The 23,910-nt window shown below is 38.4% G+C and overlaps 1 protein-coding gene across 3 annotated transcripts; it reads right to left on the reverse strand.

The window, feature by feature from the left end:
- Positions 1 to 327: 327 nt before the first annotated feature.
- On the reverse strand, positions 328 to 21,959 carry CUNH2orf88 (chromosome unknown C2orf88 homolog). 3 transcript variants are annotated; one of them, XM_012464125.2, is made up of 2 exons: positions 21,874 to 21,959; positions 328 to 3,441 (listed from the first exon to the last, which is right to left on the reverse strand). In XM_012464125.2, exon 2 carries the CDS (start codon positions 3,363 to 3,365, stop codon positions 3,075 to 3,077), a length of 291 nt encoding a protein of 96 aa, XP_012319548.2. In that variant the 5' UTR covers positions 3,366 to 3,441; positions 21,874 to 21,959; the 3' UTR covers positions 328 to 3,074. The 3 variants fall into 3 exon arrangements, with proteins under 3 accessions (XP_012319548.2, XP_064229308.1, XP_012319549.2); XM_064373238.1 differs by lacking the exon at positions 21,874 to 21,959 and adding an exon at positions 21,855 to 21,869; XM_012464126.3 differs by lacking the exon at positions 21,874 to 21,959 and adding an exon at positions 20,173 to 20,213.
- Positions 21,960 to 23,910: the final 1,951 nt, after the last annotated feature.

Consider the following 23,910-nt stretch of genomic DNA (forward strand, 5'->3'; position numbering starts at 1 on the left):
GACTGTAGCAGGAGAATTGTTTGAACCCGGGAGGTGGAGGTTGTATTGAGCCGAGATCGTACCATTCCACTCCAGCCTGGGTGATAGAGTGAGACTCCATCTCAAAAAAAAAAGAAAAAATACCATGATATTAGATATATTTACATTTATATTCTTAAAGGTCCTAAATTGGACCTGAATGATCCAAGAAATTATTTGTATAAGTGGATTTTTATTCTCTGTATTTGTTAACAATGCAGAAAATGTTGTCTTTTATATTGTTAAAAAAATTGCAAGTACACAATGTTGGAAAGGATTTGCTTCGGTTAAATAAGAACTCACAGCTAGTTAATTGCAACTGGACTTTTATTGTGCAGTTACAACAAATGTTTTCAGAAAAATATTTGGAAAAATATACCACTTCATAGCTAAGTCTTACAGAGAAGAGGATTTGCTAATAAAACTTGAGTTTAGAAAATTAAGATTCAGGTAGTGCTTCTGAGCTAATGCCTACAGCTCCAAGAAAGATATGTCCTATTTGGGCATTCAAATCCAGGATGAGGACCTTGTGATGACTCAATGTATTTTTTAGAACTTTGGTTTTAAATTACTGTTCCTTGATATTATAAAGTGTCTCTGACTTTTGATTTTTAAAACTATATAATTTCCTCATTTCATAAAAGGCCAACGATATTGAATCAGATAAATATGCTACTTCATTCAGTGTAATACTAAGGCAGTTTGACAAATTATTTCTTTGGGACTAAAATAATCCCTTTTATCCCCTTCAAAATTGTGCTTTAAGTGCTAATAACCACAGGCAGATTGCAAAGAACTGATAAGGCAACAAAAGTAGAGAATTTTAGGATCAAATGCATGTAACTGAAAGGTAACAATAGTGCATAAGAGACAACTGGGGAAGGCAGCAGTGAAGCGTATTTATGGGGTTGAGTCTTTGTAAATAAGGAATTTGCACGTTTATTTTCTCTGATAACCTGCTTCCACAGTTGCCACCCTAGAGGTTCTTGGCTGTGCTGGTAAAAGCTCATTTGCCCTTACACTGGATGTTGCAAATGTTTCCCTCTCCAGGAGCTAGTAAGTCTTTCAGTTATCTGTTTTATATGTCTCCTGGCTTCTCAGACAGTCCTTCTACTCTCTTTTATTGTTCATGAAAGACCTTCAAATGGAAGTAACGCCAATATTTCAATATAAAGATCTGACAGAAGGCTAATATCCTATCAGTGATACTCATCTGTCTTGTCACGAAGGCCAACCTATATCGTGATAATTATCACATGTAATGTAAATTTGTTTGTTCATCTCTCTCGTTCAGTCGTCTTTTTTATTCATTTGTTTATTCATCTCTCTCTCCCATCTTGATTTATCCACTAGCTCACTGATTATGCAAGACTTGTAGTTCATGTATGTCATGAGTTGACATATAATACAGCATATGTTTCAAAGATAAGTCTTTTGGAAATATTGTACACAAGATATCATACTCTATTAAAATGTGAATCAGGGACAAGGGAATGGTGCTTGGTGATAAAACTATACTACCATAGTTGCTGAGAGGGGCAGCAACAGAGATTAGACTTCTAGCTGATATGGATCTGGCAGGTATCCCTGTTACACCCCGGGGAAATAGGGACACAGGGCAGAGAAGAAACCTGAAATTAAAATACTTAGATACAGGCAAAACTCACTCGTCTCTGTCCCTATGTATACTGAAAAATTGAGTGGGACATGCTGCTTTATGTGGCTTTGTGTTTTCTTATTAGTACTTATTTTATATTCCTAATTGTACGTTTTAAGCAGCAAATGACCTGCAGCAAAAGTGTCTTGATGTGAGATACAAGATGAATGAAAAACAACCACACCTATGCTTTTGTCACTCAACCTAAACTACTCTTCATGACCTGGAAATGTTTTATACTAATGGGAAACTTTCTGCCCTTAGCCTTATAACTTCAGATCCTTGTATGAATGGGTTTGGTTGTTTTTCTATTATATAAATTATAGATTGCAAGTACAGTGGGACAGTACAAATTGTGGAACTCAGTAAAATTAAAAAGTTGAATAATGAGGTGTCCAAGGGCAACTGAAATATGGCATGTTTCAAATAATGTTTTCCTTGCTCATGTAACTTGGAGAATTCACTCTATTTGATTGTGGGTTTCAAAGCATTAGTGTTAAAATTGGAGGTAGAATTTCTGCCTGCTTACAAGGCAAATACATATTTATCTTATTAAAGAGGTTATAAGCTTTTTTTTTTAACCTTTAGTTTTTAATACCAATGATGTATTATTATTTTTAAGATTACTGTTATTTTTAAGATTTACTGGATTGCTGTTTATAAAAGGTACCCATGCTAGTCTTCTTGTATAGTTATATCGCTGGCTTCTTAATTCAATGCAATAAACACTAATGTCATGGCTTCTATAAACTGCTAGTTAGGAGGCTTTAGGCACAAAGTCTGAGTTGTCCAGTAACAGCTGTAATTAGTTAGGGCCCTGAGGTCCAAGGTGGTAGTTACACTTCTCATCTACAAAAATAAATATCTTAAAGACAGGGTTCATTTGTGTCAAGAAGTAGAGATCCTTGACACATGATTTTGACTAAGACTTCCTGTTAATCACTGTGAATTGAGTGCCGTTCCCTTGCCAAGGAATTTTAGAAAAGCCCTTTACCTATCTGGACTTTTTTGGGTATAAATTTAAAAAAATTGTTATTTTAAAGGACAACTTTTAAAATAACCATTTAAAATTTGGGGCAGATTTTATTCCTTAGCATTTTCTTTGGTGATTCCATTACTTAGGAAGAACTGCTGTGAGATACAGCTCATTATTGGGTGTCACAGGACCTCTCTTTAGCCCTTCAGATGACTAAAATCTAAGACTAAACAGAAATTGCTGTTAATGTAGAAGTTCTTCAAATGCATTTCATCCTAGGTATTCTAACACTAGTGACATTATCGTAGACACGTTTTGAAATCCAGATAATTATTTGTATTTTTGCACACCAGATTTTGCTTTTGTCGCCATTTATTCAAATTAGCACCTCCACAGTCAAAGTGTTGTCATCCTGCAGCAGTCTCAAGGCTCCTCACTCTCAATGTATGGAATGTCATGGTACTTGATGTTATTGCCTGACCATTCCTGCAAGGCATCACGCAAGATCTCCTGGGACAGGCGGTATGCATAATCCAAGATCACAGTATTGGTCCCTGGGGGTTCCTTCACTTCCTCTTTGACATTAACTGGAGAAGGCATCCTAGGTAGACATTTCTGTTGTGGCATAATGAGTTCTTCACTCTCATGCTGCTTCTCACTTTCATATAAGTTAGGAAATGGGCAGCAAGTTTGCTTTGATTTTCCGCAGCCCATGTTAGGGAGACCTGTTTGTGGAGGAAGCAATGGCAATCAGCGTTCCCTTTCACCACTCTTCACGTGTAGTGTTTACCTGTCAAGAGAAGGGAGGTTTCATTTTAAGTTACAGAATGCAAAAGAGTGTATGATTGAGTGGCATGTAAAAATCTTTTTCATCACTTTGGTCACATGGAAGAAATGTGAGGTAAAAACAAACAGCTTTATCTTACTATTAGAAGAAAAAGATAATCACTCAATAAAAATGGCAATTTGCAAAATAGGAAAACTTTTTTTTTTCAGGATCTTGCAAATTTTTTAAAACTGAAAACAGTTAAACTTTTGCTAGCTTAGATTTATCTATAAGGGTAAGCAAACCATAGGTCTTGAGCCAAATTCCAGCTATCTGTTTTTGTACAGCCACGGTCACTTGTTTACATGTGTCCATGTTCTGCTGCATTCATACTATACTAGCAGAACTGAATAGTTGTGACAGATCATGTGGCCCACAAAGCTTAAAATGTACTATCTATCTGACCCTTTATAGAAAACATTTGCTGAATCCTGATCTATACTGTCAAGCAAAACAAGCACATAAAAATTTGTTCCTCCCCAAACCTCATGAGCCTACAGACCTTGCACTACTATTAGATTCTGGCTTTATCCCCTGGTCAGATATTTACAACTCAAAGAGTAGTAAACAGTGTTTGCTTTACTCTAGTGCTGCTTCTAAACAACAGTGCAGGTTAGACATAGCAAAGCTACCCATTTTTCCTTCTGACTGTTCCCTGTGAAAGCGTACAAAAGCTCAGATTAAGGTTAAATGGTTTTCCTCCTAAATATCTCATTCCTACCCTTGTTTGATGTTTGGACAGTAGAGGACGACAATGCTTGTGATGTGCCTTCTAAGCTTCCCAAGTGAGTATTATCACTGAATGAACTTCTCTTAAGGGGCTTAAGGATAGCTAAAACAATACAAGACAGCTTCATTTTAAAGAGGACTAGCTGTAAGAGAGCACAGGTAATCTCTATGAATGATATTAATGGTTCCTGATGGTATCTTAGTTTTTGTACTAAAAACATAGCTCTAAAAATTCATAAAATAAAATTTGTTTCTGAAAACACTGATTTCTTTTTTGTTTTTTTTAGACAGGGTTTTACTCTGTTAACCCAGGCTGGAGTAAAGGATGCAATCATGGCTTACTACAGCCTGGACCCCATGGGTTCAGATGATCCTTCCACCTCAGCCTACTGGATAGCTGGCCTACAGGCACAAGCTACCATGCCCAGCTAATTTTTTGTAGAAACAGGATTTTACCATGTTGCCCAGGCTCTTCTTGAACTCCTGGGGTCAAGTGATCTGCCCACCTCAGCCTCCTGAAGTGCTTGGATTACAGGTATGAGCCACTGCGCCTGGCCTGAAACCACTGATCTTAAGGCAGAAGCTTGCATGCATCTAAATCATTTTTAAATAGTTGGTAATTAAAGATGTCCAGAGGAGTTGATGTTTGTCAGGTCTACTGCCACATATTATTCTATAAATTCTACCCAGTTTCTCTCTTACTATTACTTCTCTTCCTACCCCTAAAAAAAGTGATATGAGGGGTAAGAAAGGAAAGCCAGTCTTCTGCTTTTAATTGCCTTTAGTTCCATAGGCCCTGCTTCATGCTCCAGATTTCAGAGATGTTAATTTTAAAAAAGAAACACATATGTGTAGTGTCTGTCTTGTTTACTAGCCTGAACTGAAGATGGGGACTGTCTTGGTTGTGCATCATCAGCATGTTAGGATTTTTCATAGTGTCCATTTTTTACTGTGAAGGATGGTTAAGGGAATTGGACATGGTTAACCTGAAAAAAATTACTTTGAGAACCCAATGAGTGTCAATAAAAGGCTGTGAGTGGAACCATCAGAATATTCTGTGTTTTAAGATCTTTTGTTTTGCAAAAGCAGCTTTTTCTTACCCTCACAAAGGAACTAGTGCCAGATTTGTGCATTTGCCAAAACCAATTTTAAAACGGGACAAAATATATATTGGCATGTATTTGCAGGCATAGAGCAACAAGGAGCACTGGATTGTGATCCCTGAGAGAAGAAAAACACAAGATGTTAAATCCCACAGTTGGTCATTGTGAGATTCTACCTGGGGGTATCTATCGTCCAGCATTACCATGGGAGGCTGAGCCCCAGGAGAGTCAATGTGGCAACTCTGATGGAACAGAGGTTTGGGTTGCTGAAACAGCTGAAATTTATAAGATACAGTTCAAGATTGGGAAGGGAGGCAGAAATTTGCATGGGACTTGTCAAGGGTACTGGGATGTGCATCTCCAGGATAAGGATCTGCAAGATCTCAGCAAAAGATAACTTGCTCTAAGACTTAAGAGGTGAACAGTGACGCCAGACGTTATACAGTACTTAGAATCCTTGGAATTGCAGCCTGAGTGGAGCAATCTCATTTAGTTACAACTCACTCAAGAAATGTGATGCCTTAGGAATCAATCAGTAGTATACTCTAAACAGGGATTGACAAGTGTTTTCTTAAAGGGCTATGACTTAGGCTTGTGAGCCAGGATGTTTGTGGCTTCTCCAGATTCATATATTGAAACCTAATCTCCAAAGTGATGGTATTTGGAGGTGGGGCCTTTGGGAAATGGTATTACAGTATTAGTTCCCTTATAAAAGAGACCCCAGCAAGTTCCCTTGCCCCTACTGACATGTGGGGACACAGTGAAAAGCTATGAACCATAAAGCAGCCTTTCACAAGACACCATATATGCTCCTGCCTTAAACTTGGCCTTCCCAGCCTCCAGAACCATGAGAAATAAATTTATGGTATTTATAAACATCCAGTCTTATAAATACTACATGCTTGTCTCTGTTATACCATCCTGAATGGACTAAGACACATAGATAGGGTCTATGTCACAACTACTCAGCTCTACTATTATAGCACAAAAGAAGCCAGATAATATATTAATATTAAACAAATGGGCATGGCTATATCCAATAAAACTTTGTTTTTACAAAAATAAATGGCCAGCCTATGGACCACATTTGACTAAGTTCAAACAGAAACAGTCTCCTTTAACAAGAAATAAAACAATACCATTATTTAAAAGAAGATAACATAAGCCAGACTCCTTACAAGGTATTATTCACAGTGCTTACCATTCAATTTAAAAATTACTAGCCATACAAAAAAAGCAGGAAAATTTGACCCAAAATCAATCAAGAAAGAAAAAAAAACCCAAAATAACCCAGAATTTCTTAATAGAAATAATAGAACTTTAAAGTAGCTATTTAAGTATACTCAAGAACATAAAGTAAAAAACTGATGTGCAAAAAGACAATCTCAGAGAAATGGAAATTGTAAAATAATAAAGATGGAAAATCAGTAACTAAAATATATAAGATGTGAAATGAAAAATTCATTGTGTGGACTATTGAATGTTGCAAAAGACAGGATTAGTGAACTTGAAAAATCTGTAGATATATCCAATCTGAAAAATAGAGGGAAAAGATTTAAAAAATAGAGTAACCACTAAACAGAATGCAAGTATGACTTATAAGCCATAAGAAATTAGATACGTTTAATCCAGAAGAAGATAGGAAAGGAAGAACATTGGGGATGGGTAGGGACAATTAGAAAAACCAATGGCAAGGTGATTGCCTTCCATATGAAAAATTACCTGAAAGGAAATGGACTAAAAATAATTGAAAGGCAGAGATGATCAGACTAATTTAAAGATCCAAACCATACATATATAGTCTTTTCAACAATGAATGCTGGAACAACCAAACCATCCATATCCAAAAAAAGAAAAACCAAAAAACTAGACACAGCTCTTAAACCCGTCACAAAATTAATTTGAAATGGATCATAGACCTAAATATAAAACATCAAACTACAGGACTTATAGAAGATAACATAGGAGACAATCTAAATGACCTTGGGCTTGGCGACAACCTTTTTAGATTAAGTGTTAAAGGCATAATTGATAAGTTGGACTTCACTAAAAAAGTGCTCTAAGACATGGTTGAGAAAATACTGTAAAAGCATATTTATTTGATAAAAGATTATTATCTAAAGTATACAAAGAACTTCTAAAAGTGAACAGTAAAAATGTGAACAAGCTAATTGAAAAATGGGCAAAAGGTCTGGACAGACACCTCACTGAAATCTTCTTACAGATGGCACATAAACATATGGAAAAATGTTCAACATCATGTCATTAAGGAATTGTAAATTATAACAATGAGATAATGGCAAAGGCAACAGAACTCTCATTCATCACTGAGAATGTAAAATGGCATGGTTACTTGGGAGGACAGTTGGCAGTTTCTTATAAAACTAAACATATTCTTACTATACGATCCAACAGTTGTGTTTCTTGGTATTTACCCAATGAGTTGAAAGCTTAATCTACACATGGATGTTTGTAGCAACTTTTTTCATAACTGCAAAAACTTAGAAGCAAGCAAGATGTCCTTCTTGGTGAATGGGTAAGCTGTGGTACATCTAAACAATGACATATAATCAGCATTAAAAATAAATGAGTTAGGCTGGGCATAGTCACTCACACCACAATACCAGCGCTTTGGGAAGCTGAGGCAAGTATCACTTGAGCCCAGGAGTTCAAGACCAGCCTAGGAAACATAGCAAGACCCTATCTCTACCAAAAAAAAAAAAAAAAATGAAAAAATTAGCCCAGCATAGTAGTGCACACCTATGGTTTTAGCTATTCAGGAGGCCGAGGTCGCTTGGGCCCAGGAGATGGAATTGAAGGTTGTGTTAAAATTGATTGCACCACTGCACTCCAGCCTGGGTGACCAAGCAAGACCCCTTCTCAAAAAAAAAAAAAATAATATAATCCAGCCATGGAAAGAAAAGGAGGAACTTCAAATGCTTATTACTAAGTTAAGCCGATCTGAAAGGGGTACATGTTGTATGATTACAACTATATGACATTCTAAAAATGGCAAAACTGGAGACAGTAAAAAGACCAGTGGTTGCCATGGGTAATGGAGGAAGCTGAGATGAATAGGTGGAGCATAGACAATTTTTAGGACAATGAAATTATTCTATATGATACTAATCATGGTGGATTTCTGTCATTATGCATTTGTTAAACCCCATAGATTATACACCGGGAATGAACCCTAATATAATGTGGACGTCAGATGATCAAGATGTGTCTAGTGAAAGATGCTGCATGCATGCATGCATGTGTGTGTGCATGTGCACACAGGGTATGTGGGAACACTGCACTTCCTGCTTGGCTTTTCTGTTAAAACTGCTCGAAAAAAACAAAGTCTACTATTAAAAAAAAAAAATACACCAACTATATGCTATCTATAAAAGATACACAACTAAAAACTGACAACTAAAGAAAAACCCACAAGCATAGTTGGAAACTGAAACATTGCTAGAATAGTCAAAGAAAAAACAAGGAATACGCATTCTGAACAACACTGTGCTCCAGCTTGAGTTGATATTTATAGAACACTATACCCAACAACTAATACATATTCTTATCAAGTACATATGGAACATGCACCAAGAGAGACTATTGATAGTCTCAGCAGATTTCAAAGGCTTGAAACATTAAGTAGTATGTTTCCCGGCCATCCCAGATAGTAACATATCTAGAAAAGCCTCACATATTTGGAAACTAAACATTTTTCTAAATAACCCATGGGACAAAGAAGAAAATCACAGGAGAAATTAAAATACAATTTCAACTAAATGAAAGCTGTAACATTGTTAAAGCTTAGAAGGAAATTTATACATTTTTTAAATGCTTATAATAGAAAAGAAAATTTTAAATCAGTGATACAAGCTTTCACCTTAAGCTAAAAAAAGAAAAGCAAATTAAACCCCAAATAAGTAGACAGAAATAGGTAATAGCAGAAATCAATGAAGCATATGGTAGAGACAGAATGATGCTTATTCTTTAAAAAGATCTAATAGATATCTCTATACAGACTGATCAAGAAAAATAAGTCACATATTAAGATATGTAATAAATGGGCATTATGACAGATCCTATATACATTCAAAAGGCAAACAGGAATAATACGAACAATTTTATGCCAATATCAAATTACCAGAATTGGCACATGAAAAAAATCTGATAGCCCTTCATCAATTAAAGAAATTGAAATGTAAATCTTTCCAAAAAGAAACCTCCAGGCCCTAATGGCTACACTAGAGAACTCTTACAAGTCTATTATGAGGAAGTAATACCAGTCTTATTACAGTCTCATTCTATATGAGGCCAGGATTACCAAGACGCAAGGCAAAACAACTCCACAGACCAATATCCCTCACGAACATAGACCCAGAAGTTGGCAAATTGAATCCAACATGTATAAAATCGATAAAACATAACTGAGTGGGATTTATACCAGAAACTCAAGGATACTCAAAAGGTAACATAATTCACTATATTAACAAAGAAAATCAGATGATCACCTCAACAGAAACAAAAACATTCATAAAACATATTTAGGGTTTCTAAATTCCTCCCAGCAAAGTATTAATAGGAGGCCCTTCCTCAAAGTAACGTTAGTGGTGAACAATAACACTTTTTCTCTATGACAGGAACAAGGCAGCAATAGTCATTCTCATGATTTCTATTCGATATTTTACTGGAAGTCCCGCCAAGTATGGAAGGTAAGACATACAAAGCATAAAGATTGAGAAAAGAAAACTGTCATTATTTGCAAATGACATAATTGTATATAGAAAATCTTAAAGATTATGTCCCCCCCAAAAATTTACTGGAATAATTTTAGCAAGGTCTTAACATATAAAAGTGACATATAAAAATAAAGTTTATTTCTACAGACTTAGCAGAAGATGAAATTAATGTCATTTGCAATAGCATAAAAAATATGAACGCTTAGGGATAAATTTAACAAAGCATACAACGGAAAACTGCATTGTATATTATGTATGTTATACATGAAAAATACAAAATGTTACTGAGAAAAAGCAAAGAACCTAAATAAACAGATAAATGCAGTTTATAATCTGAAAGACAATATTGTTAGTCCTCCCCAAATTAATGTGTATATTCGGCAAAATTCCAGCAGCCTTTTCTGTAGACATTAACAAATTAGATTCTAAAAGTCCAATAAAAATCCCAGCAGGATTTGTTATATATGTTTGTTGATTATGAATTATATATGGAAACACAAACTAGAATAGCCAAAACAATTTTGAGAAAGAAGAACAGTAATTTGGAGTACTCATATTATCTAATGTTAAGAATTACTATAAAGCTGTAGTAATTAGACAATGCTATATTGACAAATGGCTAGACACAAACCTATGAAACAGAATCAAATCCAGAGATACACCCATAAAAATATGGTCAATTGGTATTTGACATGTCCAAAAACAGTGAATGCAAAAAGGATAATCTTTTCAACAAATGGGATTGGAACAACTGGACATTCGTACACCCTCCCCCACCAAAATATACGTATACCTTATACTTTATAGAAAAATTAACTCAAAAGAGATCACAGTTTTAAATGTAAAACTATAAAACAAGAAGACAAAATATGTGTGATCTTGGGTTAGGCAAAGAGTTCTTAGATGTGACACCAAAAGCATGAACCATGAAAGAAGAAAAAACTGGTAAAATAGACTGAATCAAAATGAAAAACACTTGCTCTGGAAAACACACACGCACATGCACACACACAGTTAAAGGATTGAAAAAAACCAGCAAATATAAAAAATACTTGCAAGTCATCTAGCCAATAAATGACTTGAATCCAGAATATATAAATAACTATCAAAACTCAACAGCAAGACAGCAACCCAGTTTAGAAAACGAGATTTAAAAGATTTCAGCAGTTCACTTGGTACCACCTATAGATAGCAAATATAAGTACATGAAAGATGCTCTACATCATTAGCCATTACGGAAATGCAGATGAAAACCATAAGAAACCACTATGTAGCTGTTAGAATGGGAAAAAATAATACCAAGTGCTGGTGAATATGCAGAGCAACTACACTGTCATCCATTGCTGGTGGGAAGGCAAAATGACATGGCTACTCTGGAAAACAGTTTGGCAGTTTCTCATAAAGTTGGAATAACCACTTAGATGACCCAGCAATCCCACTCCTAGAAATTTACCCTAGATAAATGAAAATTTGTGTTCACATAAAAATTGTATGCTGGCTGGGCACAGTGGTGCATGCCTGTAATCCCAGTATTTTGGGAGGCTGAGGTGGGTGGGTCACCTGAGGTCAGGAGTTTTGAGACCTGCCTGGCCAACGTGACAAAACCCCATATCTACTAAGCACGTGCGTGTGCACACACACAGCAGGGCATGGTGGTGTTCACCTGTAGTCCCAGCTACTTGGGAGACTGAGGAATGAGAATCACCTGAACCCAGGAGGCGGAGGTTGCAGTGAGCCAAGATTGCACCACTGCACCCCAGCCTGGGCAACAGAGTGAGACTCTGTCTCAAAAAAACAACAAAAAATTATATGCAGATGTCTGTCACAGCTTTATTTATAATTGCCAAAAGTTGAAAACAGACATTGATATACACCAATGTGGATGACTCAAAGGCATGCTGATTGAACAAGCTAGTCTCAAAATGTTACTTATAATACTTGTATGACATTCTGGAAAAGCAAAACTACAGAGACAGATGACACATCAGTGGTTGACAGGGGCATTAGGGGTAGACTGTGACTAAAAGGGCAGCAGGAGGGAGCTTTTGGGGGGTGATGGAATTATTCTTTATCCTGATTGTGGAGGTGGCTGTAACAAATCTAAACATGCATTAAAATTCATATACTTGTTCACCAAAATGATGTCAGTTGGACTGCATATTAGTTAAAAATTTAAAAAGGTATTTTTTAAAACCACAATACAATTACCCATGCTAAGATTGCTAAAATTAAAACAAAACAGTACTCAGTATTGGTGAGGACATGGAATGCATATAATGCTGGTAGGAATGTAAAATGGTGTAACCATTTTAAAGAACTTGACTATTTCTTAAAAAGTTAAACATGTGCTTACCCTGTGCTTATTTCATCTCTAGATATTTATCTAAGACAAATGGGAACATAGGTATTTGAAAAATTTGTATACCAATATCCATAGCCTCTATATACTCAATAGCCAAAACTGGAAACAACCCAAATGTCCATCAGTAGGCAAATCAAATGGATAAACAAATTAAGAGATATGCTTAAAATTAAAAATCCTTGACAATGAAAAAGGATGAACTATTGGTATGTCAAACCATATGGATGAATCTCAGACATGTTGGGCTAGATAAAAAAGATGGATCCTATTTATATGAATTTCAAGATTGGACAATAGTGACCCTATGAATAGAAATCACAATAGTGATTCCCTTTTGGTGGGAAGTGGTAAGGACTGTTTGGAAGAGGTGCTGAAATAACTTTCTAGCATATTAGAAATATTCTGTATCTTAATTGGTATGTTAATTACATGAAGTATATGTTTGTTAAAACTTGTTAGATTGTACCTTTAACATCTGTGTACTGTATTTTACTGTAATTTTTACTTTAATACGGTATAAGAACAGTTTTTGAGAACATTCTGGGGCACCTAAATCCAGGGGACTGATGTATTTGCATCTGAAAAAGACTGCCTGTAGGCAGCATCCAAAGCAGACCAGCTCCCTCTGCTGGAGGGCTCCAGTGCGAGGCCTCCTGCTTCCTTTGTACACCGGCCTAAAACCAGCCCAACTCAGTGGTCATAGTCTTCTGGGCCTACCAAAGAGCAAAAGCCTACTTCTAACTCCAAGTGCCAGTTCAAGGACTTGTTCTGTCACTTTCTTTGGGAACAAGTAGAGTGCTCTGATTTAGAATGATGGCAATAAAAGAGAAACCAATTTGAAATTGGATATGAGAGTCTTTTGTCCTTCATTGTGCTGTTTTGAACTTGTAGCTAAGGTGGGTAGAGCAGGGAGAGGGATGTATAACCTTACCCAAAGAACTGGATTAGTAATGTTTCATTCCTACCACGCTTTCTTTAGTTTGCCCATATTTCTAGAGTATAGGACATCAAAAACATCTAGATATTAAAATATTTATGTTGTTTTAACCTTCAGCTGGTTTAGCCATATCTATTAAGGATAGAAAACAACTGTTCTTCAGTTACTTATCACATCTGTTTACTAATTTATGCTTATCATCTCTTCCCAACTAATAGATGAAATAGGCAGAGAAATCTGGCTCTTCCACTTGCTGACCCAGAGAGTTCACATGGCAAATAAGTATGGAGCTGTCACTTTGAATTCCAGCCTCTTCTTGGAATAAAAGTGCTCCAACAGTACTTTTATTCAATCCAGCCTGTTTTTAAGTGTTAACTTTCTCCCTTTCTTGAATTTATAGAACCTCCATCCCAACTTTGAAGTTAATTCTTGCCAGTAAAGATCATGACAGCTCCTTCCCAGGGTCTCTGTTTCTCTCTTCTCATTGCCCATCCTTAACCTGATCTCTGGACTATCAGCAAGAACATGATGGCCCAGAGCTTCCCAGTCTCCCAAAGAGGTCTCTGGATACTACTACCCTAGGACTAGCTGTCAAATCTGGCCTTCAAGTCCTGTGTTGGGAAAAATGACGCTGATATATTCATGTAATTAGGTAATCATCTGGTCCAGTAACTAGCTATCTAATGGAATTTCTCATTGCATTTTGAGAAGGTGCAGTTCCCCTAATAGAATGAGATTAGTAAACTGCCTCCACATATTTGTTAATCAGATTTTCATGCTATGGTTTCCATCCCACAGAAGCCTCTTAGATTTATCATTAATAAGAAAGCATGATCCTTAAAGTCAGAGCTAAGGGGGAATAAAAAGTTCATGTGAAGCATCTACTGTTCATAGTAGCAGCTGTTTAAGTACTTTTAAATATGTAAAAGGCAATTACCTACAAGTACTTTAAATACTTAAAAGGCAATTACAGTAGAAGCCTGCACATCACTGAAGAACAAATAAACTTTGTATAATTTCAGTGACTCCTAATAAGATAGCTGATTCATAAGGAGGAAATAAAGTTTCAACAATGTTAGCCATTAATGTCAGTCAATGATTAGACAGCTATGCTTAGCCTTAAGATAGCAGGTGTGATCAGCTCTCCTGAATTAATGTTTAGCCTATTAATCTCTCAGGTTGGGAAGTTACCTTGGCCATCAGTTGAAGGCATGATTAAATGCTTCATATTAACCAGGAAAAGTGTTTTGGCCTTCTTGTCATTTTAACTGGCCGATTACAGAAATATAAAATGTTTAAAAAACACACTTTCTTAAAAATACTTAAATCAGTTTTTATACGTTAGTATATAAACTCAAGATACATAAAAGAACTATCAGTAAGAGTATCCCTTAACCATCCAACCAGTCTATATTGAGTGTCTATATGTGTTTAGGACCTGTGTCCATAGAATATAAGTGCTTCCAAAATTAATTTAACAAAATCAAAAGGAGAGAGACAGTATGATAATTTATTCAGACTGTAAGTAATAAAATGTAACAGTGCCCTTCCACCCACCACTCCCTGTCCCTATGCCCTACCCCTCAAATCACAACGCACAGACACATACATACACTCTACAGACATACATGAAGAAAAGAAAGCCCCTTTGCATGTTTCAATGTTATTTGAAAACTCAAAACACTAAAAATATAAAGTGAGCCCTGACACTATCCTCAGGAAGAGAACTAGCAACAACTGGGTCTTCTGTTGGGTCCCTCAAACTAAAAATGTGATTTACTGCAGCTACACCAGTTTTTCCTCCTAGAAACAAGGTCTCAGTCCATTGCCCAGGCTGGAGTGCAGTGGCCAATTGTAGCTCACAGCAGCCTCAAACTCCTGGGTTCAAACTATCCTCCTGTGACTACAGGCACATGTCACCATGCCCAGGTAATTTTTTTTATAGTTTTTGTAAATGCAGGGTCTTGCCATGTTTCCCAGGCTGTTTATGAACTGGCCCCATTCCTTGGCCTCTCAAAGTGCTGGGATTACAGGTGTGAGCCACCATGTCTGGCGAGCCCATTCTTTATAGTTCATTTTGTAGCTGTGGTCCTCCATTCTTTGTGCACTGTCATCAAAAGGAATAAATTCCTTGGGAATATGCAATGGGAAGGTATCACAAAAAGGCCATCACTTGGACATGTGCTGGACTCAAACTCAAAACTAGCAAAAAAAAAAAAAAAAGTAACTTTTAAAATCTGCTTAGTAAACGAACAGGCTGCTAAATCCCCAGAAGTCCATCTTAAACACTAGATTAACAGCAATAGTTTATTTTACCATTGTCTCATTATATGTCATATTTTAGCCCTTTACACAAGTTTCTAAGATGTCTTGTATCTCAAGTTACGGCATAGAATTGGTCTCACCTGAATTAATGTAAATATATAACAAAAACCATGTTATAGTCTTTTAATAAGTTATACTCATATATATATATAGTGTCTTTCAAATTTCCATATAGATTTGATTAATAAAAATACTAATTCATTAAAACATAAGGAGGGTAGATTACCTGAGGTCAGGAGTTTGAGACCAGCATGGCCAACATGGAGAAACTCTGTCTCTACTAAAGATACAAAAATTAGCCATTGTGGTGACAGGCACCTGTAATCCCAGCTACTCGGGAGGCTGAAGCACGAGAATCGCTTGAACCTGGGAGGCAGAGGTTGCAGGGAGCTAACATTGCTCCACTGCACTCCAGCCTGGGTGATGGAGTGAGACTCTGTTTCAAAAAAATAATAAAAAAATAAAATATAACTAAGTTCATAAAAATATATATATAATTCAGTTCCTAGTAACACGTTTGTCATTATGTGTTCTCTAATAATGGATGCTAAGAATATACTTTCTTGTAGGGCTCCATGAAAACTGGACAGTAGTAAATGGAGGTCTTTGTACTGGCAGTATTGAGAATCATTCACTTGGACTATAAATTCATAACAGGATCAAATGACATCGGTTAAACAGGCAAGCAAACAGAAATGGACAGAATTTACATTAAATGTTCTTTGTCTTTCGCCAAAAAGTAAAAGCTACAAAATACTGTATGACTTTGGTCAGTATGAAGGTCACCAAAAGAACACTACTGTAGGGTCCTTAGAAACTCAGAAGTCAGTTTCATCCTCAGGTACTTAGAGCACATATAGTGTGCAGCTCCTCACCTACAAAGTAGTCTCAGAATGACCCCATGTGGTCACACTTGGGGCCAAAATTTCTCAGTGGAGAGGCAGAGAAAATAACATTTAAGAAATAAGCAATGTTTGAGTTCTAATAAACCTGAATAAAGCTGTGTGGTATGATTTTATCTGTAAACGGGGCTCTACCTCAGTCATCTCAAAATTGTGATTTTGGCTGGGCGTGGTGGCTCATGCCTATAATCCCACCACTTTGGGAGGCCAAAGTGGGTGGATCACCTGAGGTCAGGAGTTCAAGACCAGCCTGGCAACATGGTGAAACCCCATCTCTACTAAAAATACAAAAACCAGCCAGGTGTGGTGGCACATTCCTGTAATCCCAGCTACTAGGGAGGCAGAGGCAGGAGAATCACTTGAACCAGGAGGCAGAGGTTGCAGTGAGCCAAGATCACACCACTACACTCCAGCCTGGATAACAGAGCGAAGATGCTGTCTCAAAAATAAATAAAAATTGTGATTCTATATGTAAAACATCTACAACTTCTTTGTAACAGGGAAGATGTTCTGTGTTATTTCCATTCCTTATCTCTCCAGAGTGTCTCCTAAAGCTACTAACAATTAATTATTAAGTCTCCTATTATATCTTCAGATGATAACTGAGGAAAGAGAAGTATAATTTAAGAATGACAACAGTCATTTAGGATTTTGAACAGTTAGATGATAGACTAACTGTTGAACAGGTGATAGACTTAAGTCTAGGTATCAATACTTCATCTCATTTACCAGATCCTCCAGGTGGAGGGAAAAAAAACCACACACACGTACACACAAGCAGGTATTTCCCTAAGCCCTTCTGGGCTTCACTCTAGCTACCAGGTGGCTTCATCTGGCCACTCCTGTTTATGACCATGAATGTTGAACTTCAGGCTATAGCAATTCCTCCAGCACTATAATACAAATCCTCACAGAAAAATGAAAAGTAGCTCTGATCAACTAGTTAAGAAAACCTGATCTAGAACTTCTCCCCACTTTATCATTTTGTTAAGTTGGTAGATAAGCCCCAAATTCTAAGCACTTCCTTGAGTCACACTTCTTTTGCAAACTCCTGTGCATACGTGTTTCAGTCTGTTCCATTTATCCCATTACCCTTTTATCAATTTGATTCATAGGCCTCGGTCACAAACCTAAAATGATAGAGGAAGAGCTTTTTTCTTCCCCTACAAATTCAATTTTTATTAGTCTTTATGAGTAAAACCACTTCATTCTAGAACAAGTAGGAGGCATAAATTAATAAAGAGCATTAAGTGCTATGCACTGAATTAAATTCTAGGTAGCAGTATATGTAATTTTGAGCACTGAAAAGAATCATAACTCTGGTATAGAGACATGGAAGAACATAGTGTTCAAATTCACTATGACTCTAGGTCAAAGGACCAAGAATGCAGAAGAGTTTGCCGTTTAAAGTTTCATAGTTCTTCCATGATCCATATACTCTACTTCTTTACCTAAGGAGTTATTGTAGGGTTCCTATTTTCTGTGGCCAACCATACAGTATCTCGGTGGTGGGTGGGGGGTGGGGGGAGAGAGGTACATTTAATTTAAACTTTGAAAGCCCTGTTTTTACCCAATGGACTTAATTTCTCATTAATACAAGGAAATCTTCTCTCCCATCAAGTGAGTCTCCTTGCCTCACCTATGCTCATTTCCTCCTCCTAGCCCTCCCTTAAGTTGAAACATACCACGTCACCTTTATCTCCACCCAGCACCCTTTCCCCTGTGCCCTACTTAAACCCAAGTACTATCTTTGAGGATAGGGGAAGCCCCATCTCCTTCATGCAGACTTCCCAGTCCTCCTCCCATCCTTACTGAGAATTCTCTTCTTGAACTGACGTCTGGTCTTTAATTTATAAATGCTGTCTCCCCTAATGAGATTAGATATTCCTCAAGGGAAGGAGGTATTTTTTCTTTCATTATTTTGTACAGAACAGTTCTCTACATCATGGCTCTTAATGAATGCTTATTAAAGTTTTCCCACTTAGCAAATATCCATGTGCCTGCAGTATGTTAGGTGTTGGGAATAAAACAGTGGAATTTACATAGTTCTGCCTCTTGCAGCTCGTATACATGCAAACGCTACAGACTTGAAGAAGTGTTTGGGTCAGTGTTTCATTGGGCCAGTGTGGTGTTGAAACTGTTCTGAATTAGAATACTTCTAAGTACTCAGAACTTCTAAGCTAGGCATTCACTCTCTAGGTCACATGTCTGTTCCTCCCTCCCTTTTAGCTTCAGTAATTTATGTTACTTTCAGCACCTTGGGAAACACTCTTAATTTCACAACTTTTAATTTACAAGGAATAAATGAATTCTTAAAATACAAGGCTCTTCCCATGTGAGATACTGATTAGAGTTCTTTACTACTGCCAAAACTTTTTACATTATAACACCATGAATGGTTCTATTTCTCAACCACCGACGTAGTGCATGTTGTGCACAGTAGACTTACTATACAGAAAGTATAGTAAGAAAGGCTTGTTTTAAAATTTTCAAATCCAAGGATAGATGACATATTAAGTAATGAGAAAGAAAACAGAACTGCTCAGCACCTGCTTTGCTCCCTTAAAAGCAAATGATTTTCAAGCTGGAAAGGATGGAACCTCACTTAGAGAGAACTAAGGTGCAAGCAGAAGAGGTCACTTTACAAGAGTCCATGCCTTCACATTCTGGTGAATTCTATTCCAGGGTACCAAGGGAACCTGCAGATGTCAGCACAGAACTATTCTGACAACCTCTGGAAAAACATGGAGAAGAAGGGCGGTCTCAAGAGGCCAGAGACTCAAACACAACTTTTCTCCTCCAGTGTTTTTAATATTCAAAACTAAAGAAAAGAATTAGAATTCCTAGATTGCACAGACTAATAGTTTGACATCTATCTGTTGCAAAATTCAAAACATAATCATTAAACAAGGAATAATGGGGGGGGTGAGGAAAAAGATGGGATTTCTAGGAACTAGCAACTCACCAACAATCATGCATTTTTAAACTAATGTCATTTACTTTTGTGGTAGATCAGGAAATACGCAAGATCTTTTCAGCAAGACACTTGATTAAAATTTTTCTCATAATGTCTTTATGGAGAAGACTGCTCTATGGACTAGAATAGTTTGGTAAGAAAGGGCTGAGTCTGGCTAATTGATGAGTTCAAGCAAAATCTAGAGGGCCAACTAGATTTCCAGCCAGTATTGTACTTGGTGTTTTCGTTACTTTGAATTTTAACAGCCACCCTGAAAGGCAGATTTTACCTCATTTTATTGATAATGAAAAGAAGTTTCTGAAGGTCACAAAGCTAATAGTTGTCAGGGCCAGACTCTAAAACCAGCCTCCAAAAATCCAGGACCGTTCCGATGATGCCACAGGTTTCTAGAGGTACCAGGGTCATAGCAAAAGGACTTGTCCTGTATATTATCAGTGACTTGAATGTCTGGTGAATAAACTCAGCAAATGTGCAGGTGACACAAAACCGAAAAGTAGAACTAACACGATGAATGACATCAGATTAAAACATCTATCTAACAAACTGCAAGCCAGAGAGAGGCTTTAAGTAATACAAGGCAACAGAAAAAAAATTCCAATTCAAGAAATGCTTAATAAAGCCTACCTTTATTTTTTTGTCCTTTGCTTGACAGCAAAGCACAGGAGATGAGGTTTTGAGTCAACTTCCGCATATTTATTACAAAAGCCAATTAAGCAATAGATGATTGCATTTGAAGATGGCAACTCTGCACCCTGCACTGTTTGGGTTAGACTGACTGACTGAATTCAATTGGGCTGAGGATCTTTAGCACAGAGAGTTCTTAGGTAAAGAAGGAAACATAAAAACTAGTATTTATTGAAGACAACTAACATTTACTGACTCCTAGGCACCTCTACTAAGTACTTTATTAAGATTATTAATTGAATCCTCACAATAAGCCTAGGGGTAAACAAAGTATATTATTCCCTTTTATAGTGAGAAACTGAGGATCAGGGATCTCAAAGGCTATCAAGCAAAGGAGACAAAAATATTTTTTGTATCGCTTTATACCTCTCACATCTTAACTATTTTGGGGTCATGGACCCTTTTTGGACTCTGATAAAGTTTTAGATTTTTTTTTTTTGCAGAAAAATCTTGTTTCTAAGTTCACAGTTGGAGAGCTATTGGCCAGGTAGGACTAATGAGAAACAGGTACTGCTTCCTAAGCAGTCGTCAGTTCAACATAAACAGACCTTGCTAACAACAGAAAAGGAGGAACCCCTCGAAATGTAATGAGCCCCCTGTCACTGAAGTGTTCAATCAAAATGGGGCTGGCCTGTCAGGAGTGCTATAGAGAAGATAATAAAATGCATTGGAGGTTGCTCTACAATTTTAAAGCACCCTTTTGTTATAAGATTGTGTGGACCTAAATAAATAATGCTTATAATTTTTGATGTTAAAACAAAATTTTAAAACAGAAATTACCTTCCAGACCATTTTGCTTGAAAGCAGAATGCCTAAATAATATTATTTCCCATCTATTTGTGATAGCCCTATTAGGTACTTAAAAATAGCCTCATCCAAAGGGAAAAAGGAAGAGCCAACTGTTGATCTTTGATTTGTACTTTGTCATAATAAAAGTAGATTCCATATTCCTCCGAATTCTTACCTAAAAACTTCCGAGACAACTGTCATATACACTAGATCCTAAAAAGATGGTCTTTGATAAGAACATTTACTAGTTTACAATTTTATGTTTACCTAATTCCAAAAAGGATGGGGGAGGTGCTGATGTCAGACGAGAGACATAAGCGAGATAATTCCCAATTGTTCTGCTTTGCTTCTCTGATCTCTTTGCTCATGGATAAAGGATCTTACCCGTCTACTCCCCTTTTTTTATTTGCATCATTTCATCTCAATATTCAGCCTCCCAAAGCTCCAAAGAGCACAAGAGCTATTAAGACTTTGCTCATGATATGCCATTCAGAGCACAAGCCTGACAGCCTGGCATACCAACGCAATGTTTACGGGCAAATCTCTTACTTGGAAATCTTCACTCACTCTTCAGGTAGGAAGCAGGGTGGAAGTGCAACTCATATTGGGATACCTTTCATTGGGAAGCCCAGAACAAGACTGAAGGGGTAGGGGCTAACTCTTCTTCATTAGGCGACAAGATGTGAGGCTCTATCCACGGTAGCTGGCTGAGAAAGGTCTCGTTTAATTAAAGCCTCCTGTAACTCATGGGTTTCTGCCATTGAAAAATCTAAAAGGCACAGCTGACAAGCAAAAACTGACAGACACACACCCCCCCTTCCCCAGTCACCCACCTCCCAGATGTTCACTTACACAACACATCGCCCGGCAGCTGCGCGCCCATGGCACGTCCGGACAGCCGTGGGGACCCGGGAGGAACCCTGCGCTCAGGCCCGGGGCGGGTCTCCGAAGCTCCCGGAGCGGCGCTGCCGTGGGAGGGGGGCTTGCTGGTGTCAGGGCGGGCGGCAGCTGAGGCCTGGCGGGGGCAAAGTGCAGTCCAGTTGCCAGGGCAGCGGCGCCGCCTTCTCGCCGGCGCCCGGCTCAGCCAAGTGGCAGCATGTGGAGGACGGGGCGTCCTTCGGCGGCGCCCGGGCTCCCGGCCCCTCCTCCCGCCGTCGTCGCCGCGCCGCCGCGCGCTCCTCGCGGGTTCGCGCCCCGCACCCGACCCGCAGGTGGCCGCCCAGGGGCGCTCGGCGCCAGGGCGCGCCCTCTGGGAGCGGCCCACGAATTCGGGTGGCAGACGGTTGCCACGATACATCCTCAGGCGCAGGGTCCGAGGCAGGGGCGGGCGGGCGGAGCGGAGCTAGGCTCCCAGCCGGGTCACAGCCCTCACGCCACCAGAACTACCACGCAGCTGCCGGCGCCGCAGCGGGAACAGACCCGCAAAGGTCAATGAAAGCAGAAGCCAGCGAGGCATTTCGCTGCCCCGGCCCCTGCCCCTGGTCTCGGCCACCTGGGCTGCGAACGCTCCTGGTGAAGGGGGAGCTGCTCTCCAAGGCCTCGCCCCCTCGGAGCCTCCCCTGGGACAACAGGTGCTGGGTCGCGGCGCTCAGCCCGCCTGCAGAGCGCCCGGCAGCCTCGCCGCGGCCTTCCCAGCTCAGGGTTCCGCTCTCCCGCCAGGCTGAGCCGCCAGACCTGCTTTGACCTGAAACCCCACTCTTGCAGGGCTAGGACAGGGATTCTGCCCTTCCCACCTCGTTTGCACCATAAGTATGCAAAGCACAAGTGTTTGAAGTACTTAAACAGTTAAAGGATACATCTATAGTATACTTTTCTATACAGAAATACTCAAAAATATTTTCCAAGCTTGTCTCTCCTTCAAGGTATCTCTAAAGGCCATTTCTCACTCTTTGAAGCATGGAATACCACTGCCTCAAAACATGGCCGTTATTCAGTTACACTCCCCGAACATTCCATGTGATGCCTGCATCTGCCCAGCATGATTCCAAGCAGTAGTAAAAGTCCCAAGAGAACTACAAAAGAACCATTATTTTCCTTGTGTTCTAAAACGGATTAGTCAATGCAAAATTCATGCTTGAAGGGACCTTAGTGATAATTTTGACTCCACATTACAGATGAGGACACAGAGGCCCAGAGTTCAGCAGCAAAACAAAAAAGATTGGTACTTAAAAAACTAACAATCTATAAACTGAGACTTAGCTCTTTGAAGGTACACTATAGTAAAAAATAAACCTGGATTGCAGAAGAGCTGAGAAATGTAAATTATTCAAAAATCTAGCTCAGATTCTCTTAGATTTTAAATGAACCAAGCATTCTTATTTTTCTACATGCTTAAATTAGCTAAGGTTATGTACAAACACAATAGCCCAGAAATGTAATTTTTCTTCATGCTAGTATGATTAATGGGATTAATTATCCCATTAATGAGTGGGTATATTCTGACAATTTTTTTTTTCTTTTTGAGATGGAGTCTCACCCTGTTGCCCAGGCTGGAGTGCAATGGCATGATCTTGGCTCACTGCAACCTTCACCTCCCAGGCTCAAGCAATTCTCCTGCCTCAACCTCCTGAGTAGCTAAGATTACAGGTGCCCACCACCACATCCAGCTAATTTTTGGATTTTTAGTAGAGATGGGGTTTCACCATGTTGGCCAGGCTGGTCTCAAACTCCTGACCTCAGGCAATCCACCTTCCTCAACCTCCCAAAGTGCTGGGATTACAGCTGTGAGCCACTGTGCCCAGCCAGTATCAATTTTAATGTATACAAATTGATTACACTTACATAAAACAAATTATTCACTTCTACATATTTTGGGCACACTATGCTAAATAATTATGCTCAAAGTTCCACTTTTAGGCCTAGTTCTTCACTTAAGTTATGTAATTTTCT

This window comes from Aotus nancymaae, unplaced genomic scaffold, assembly GCF_030222135.1.
Source record: "Aotus nancymaae isolate 86718 unplaced genomic scaffold, 86718_ANA_hifiasm-v0.15.2.pri h1tg000008l, whole genome shotgun sequence".
Taxonomy (NCBI): Eukaryota; Metazoa; Chordata; class Mammalia; order Primates; family Aotidae; genus Aotus; species Aotus nancymaae.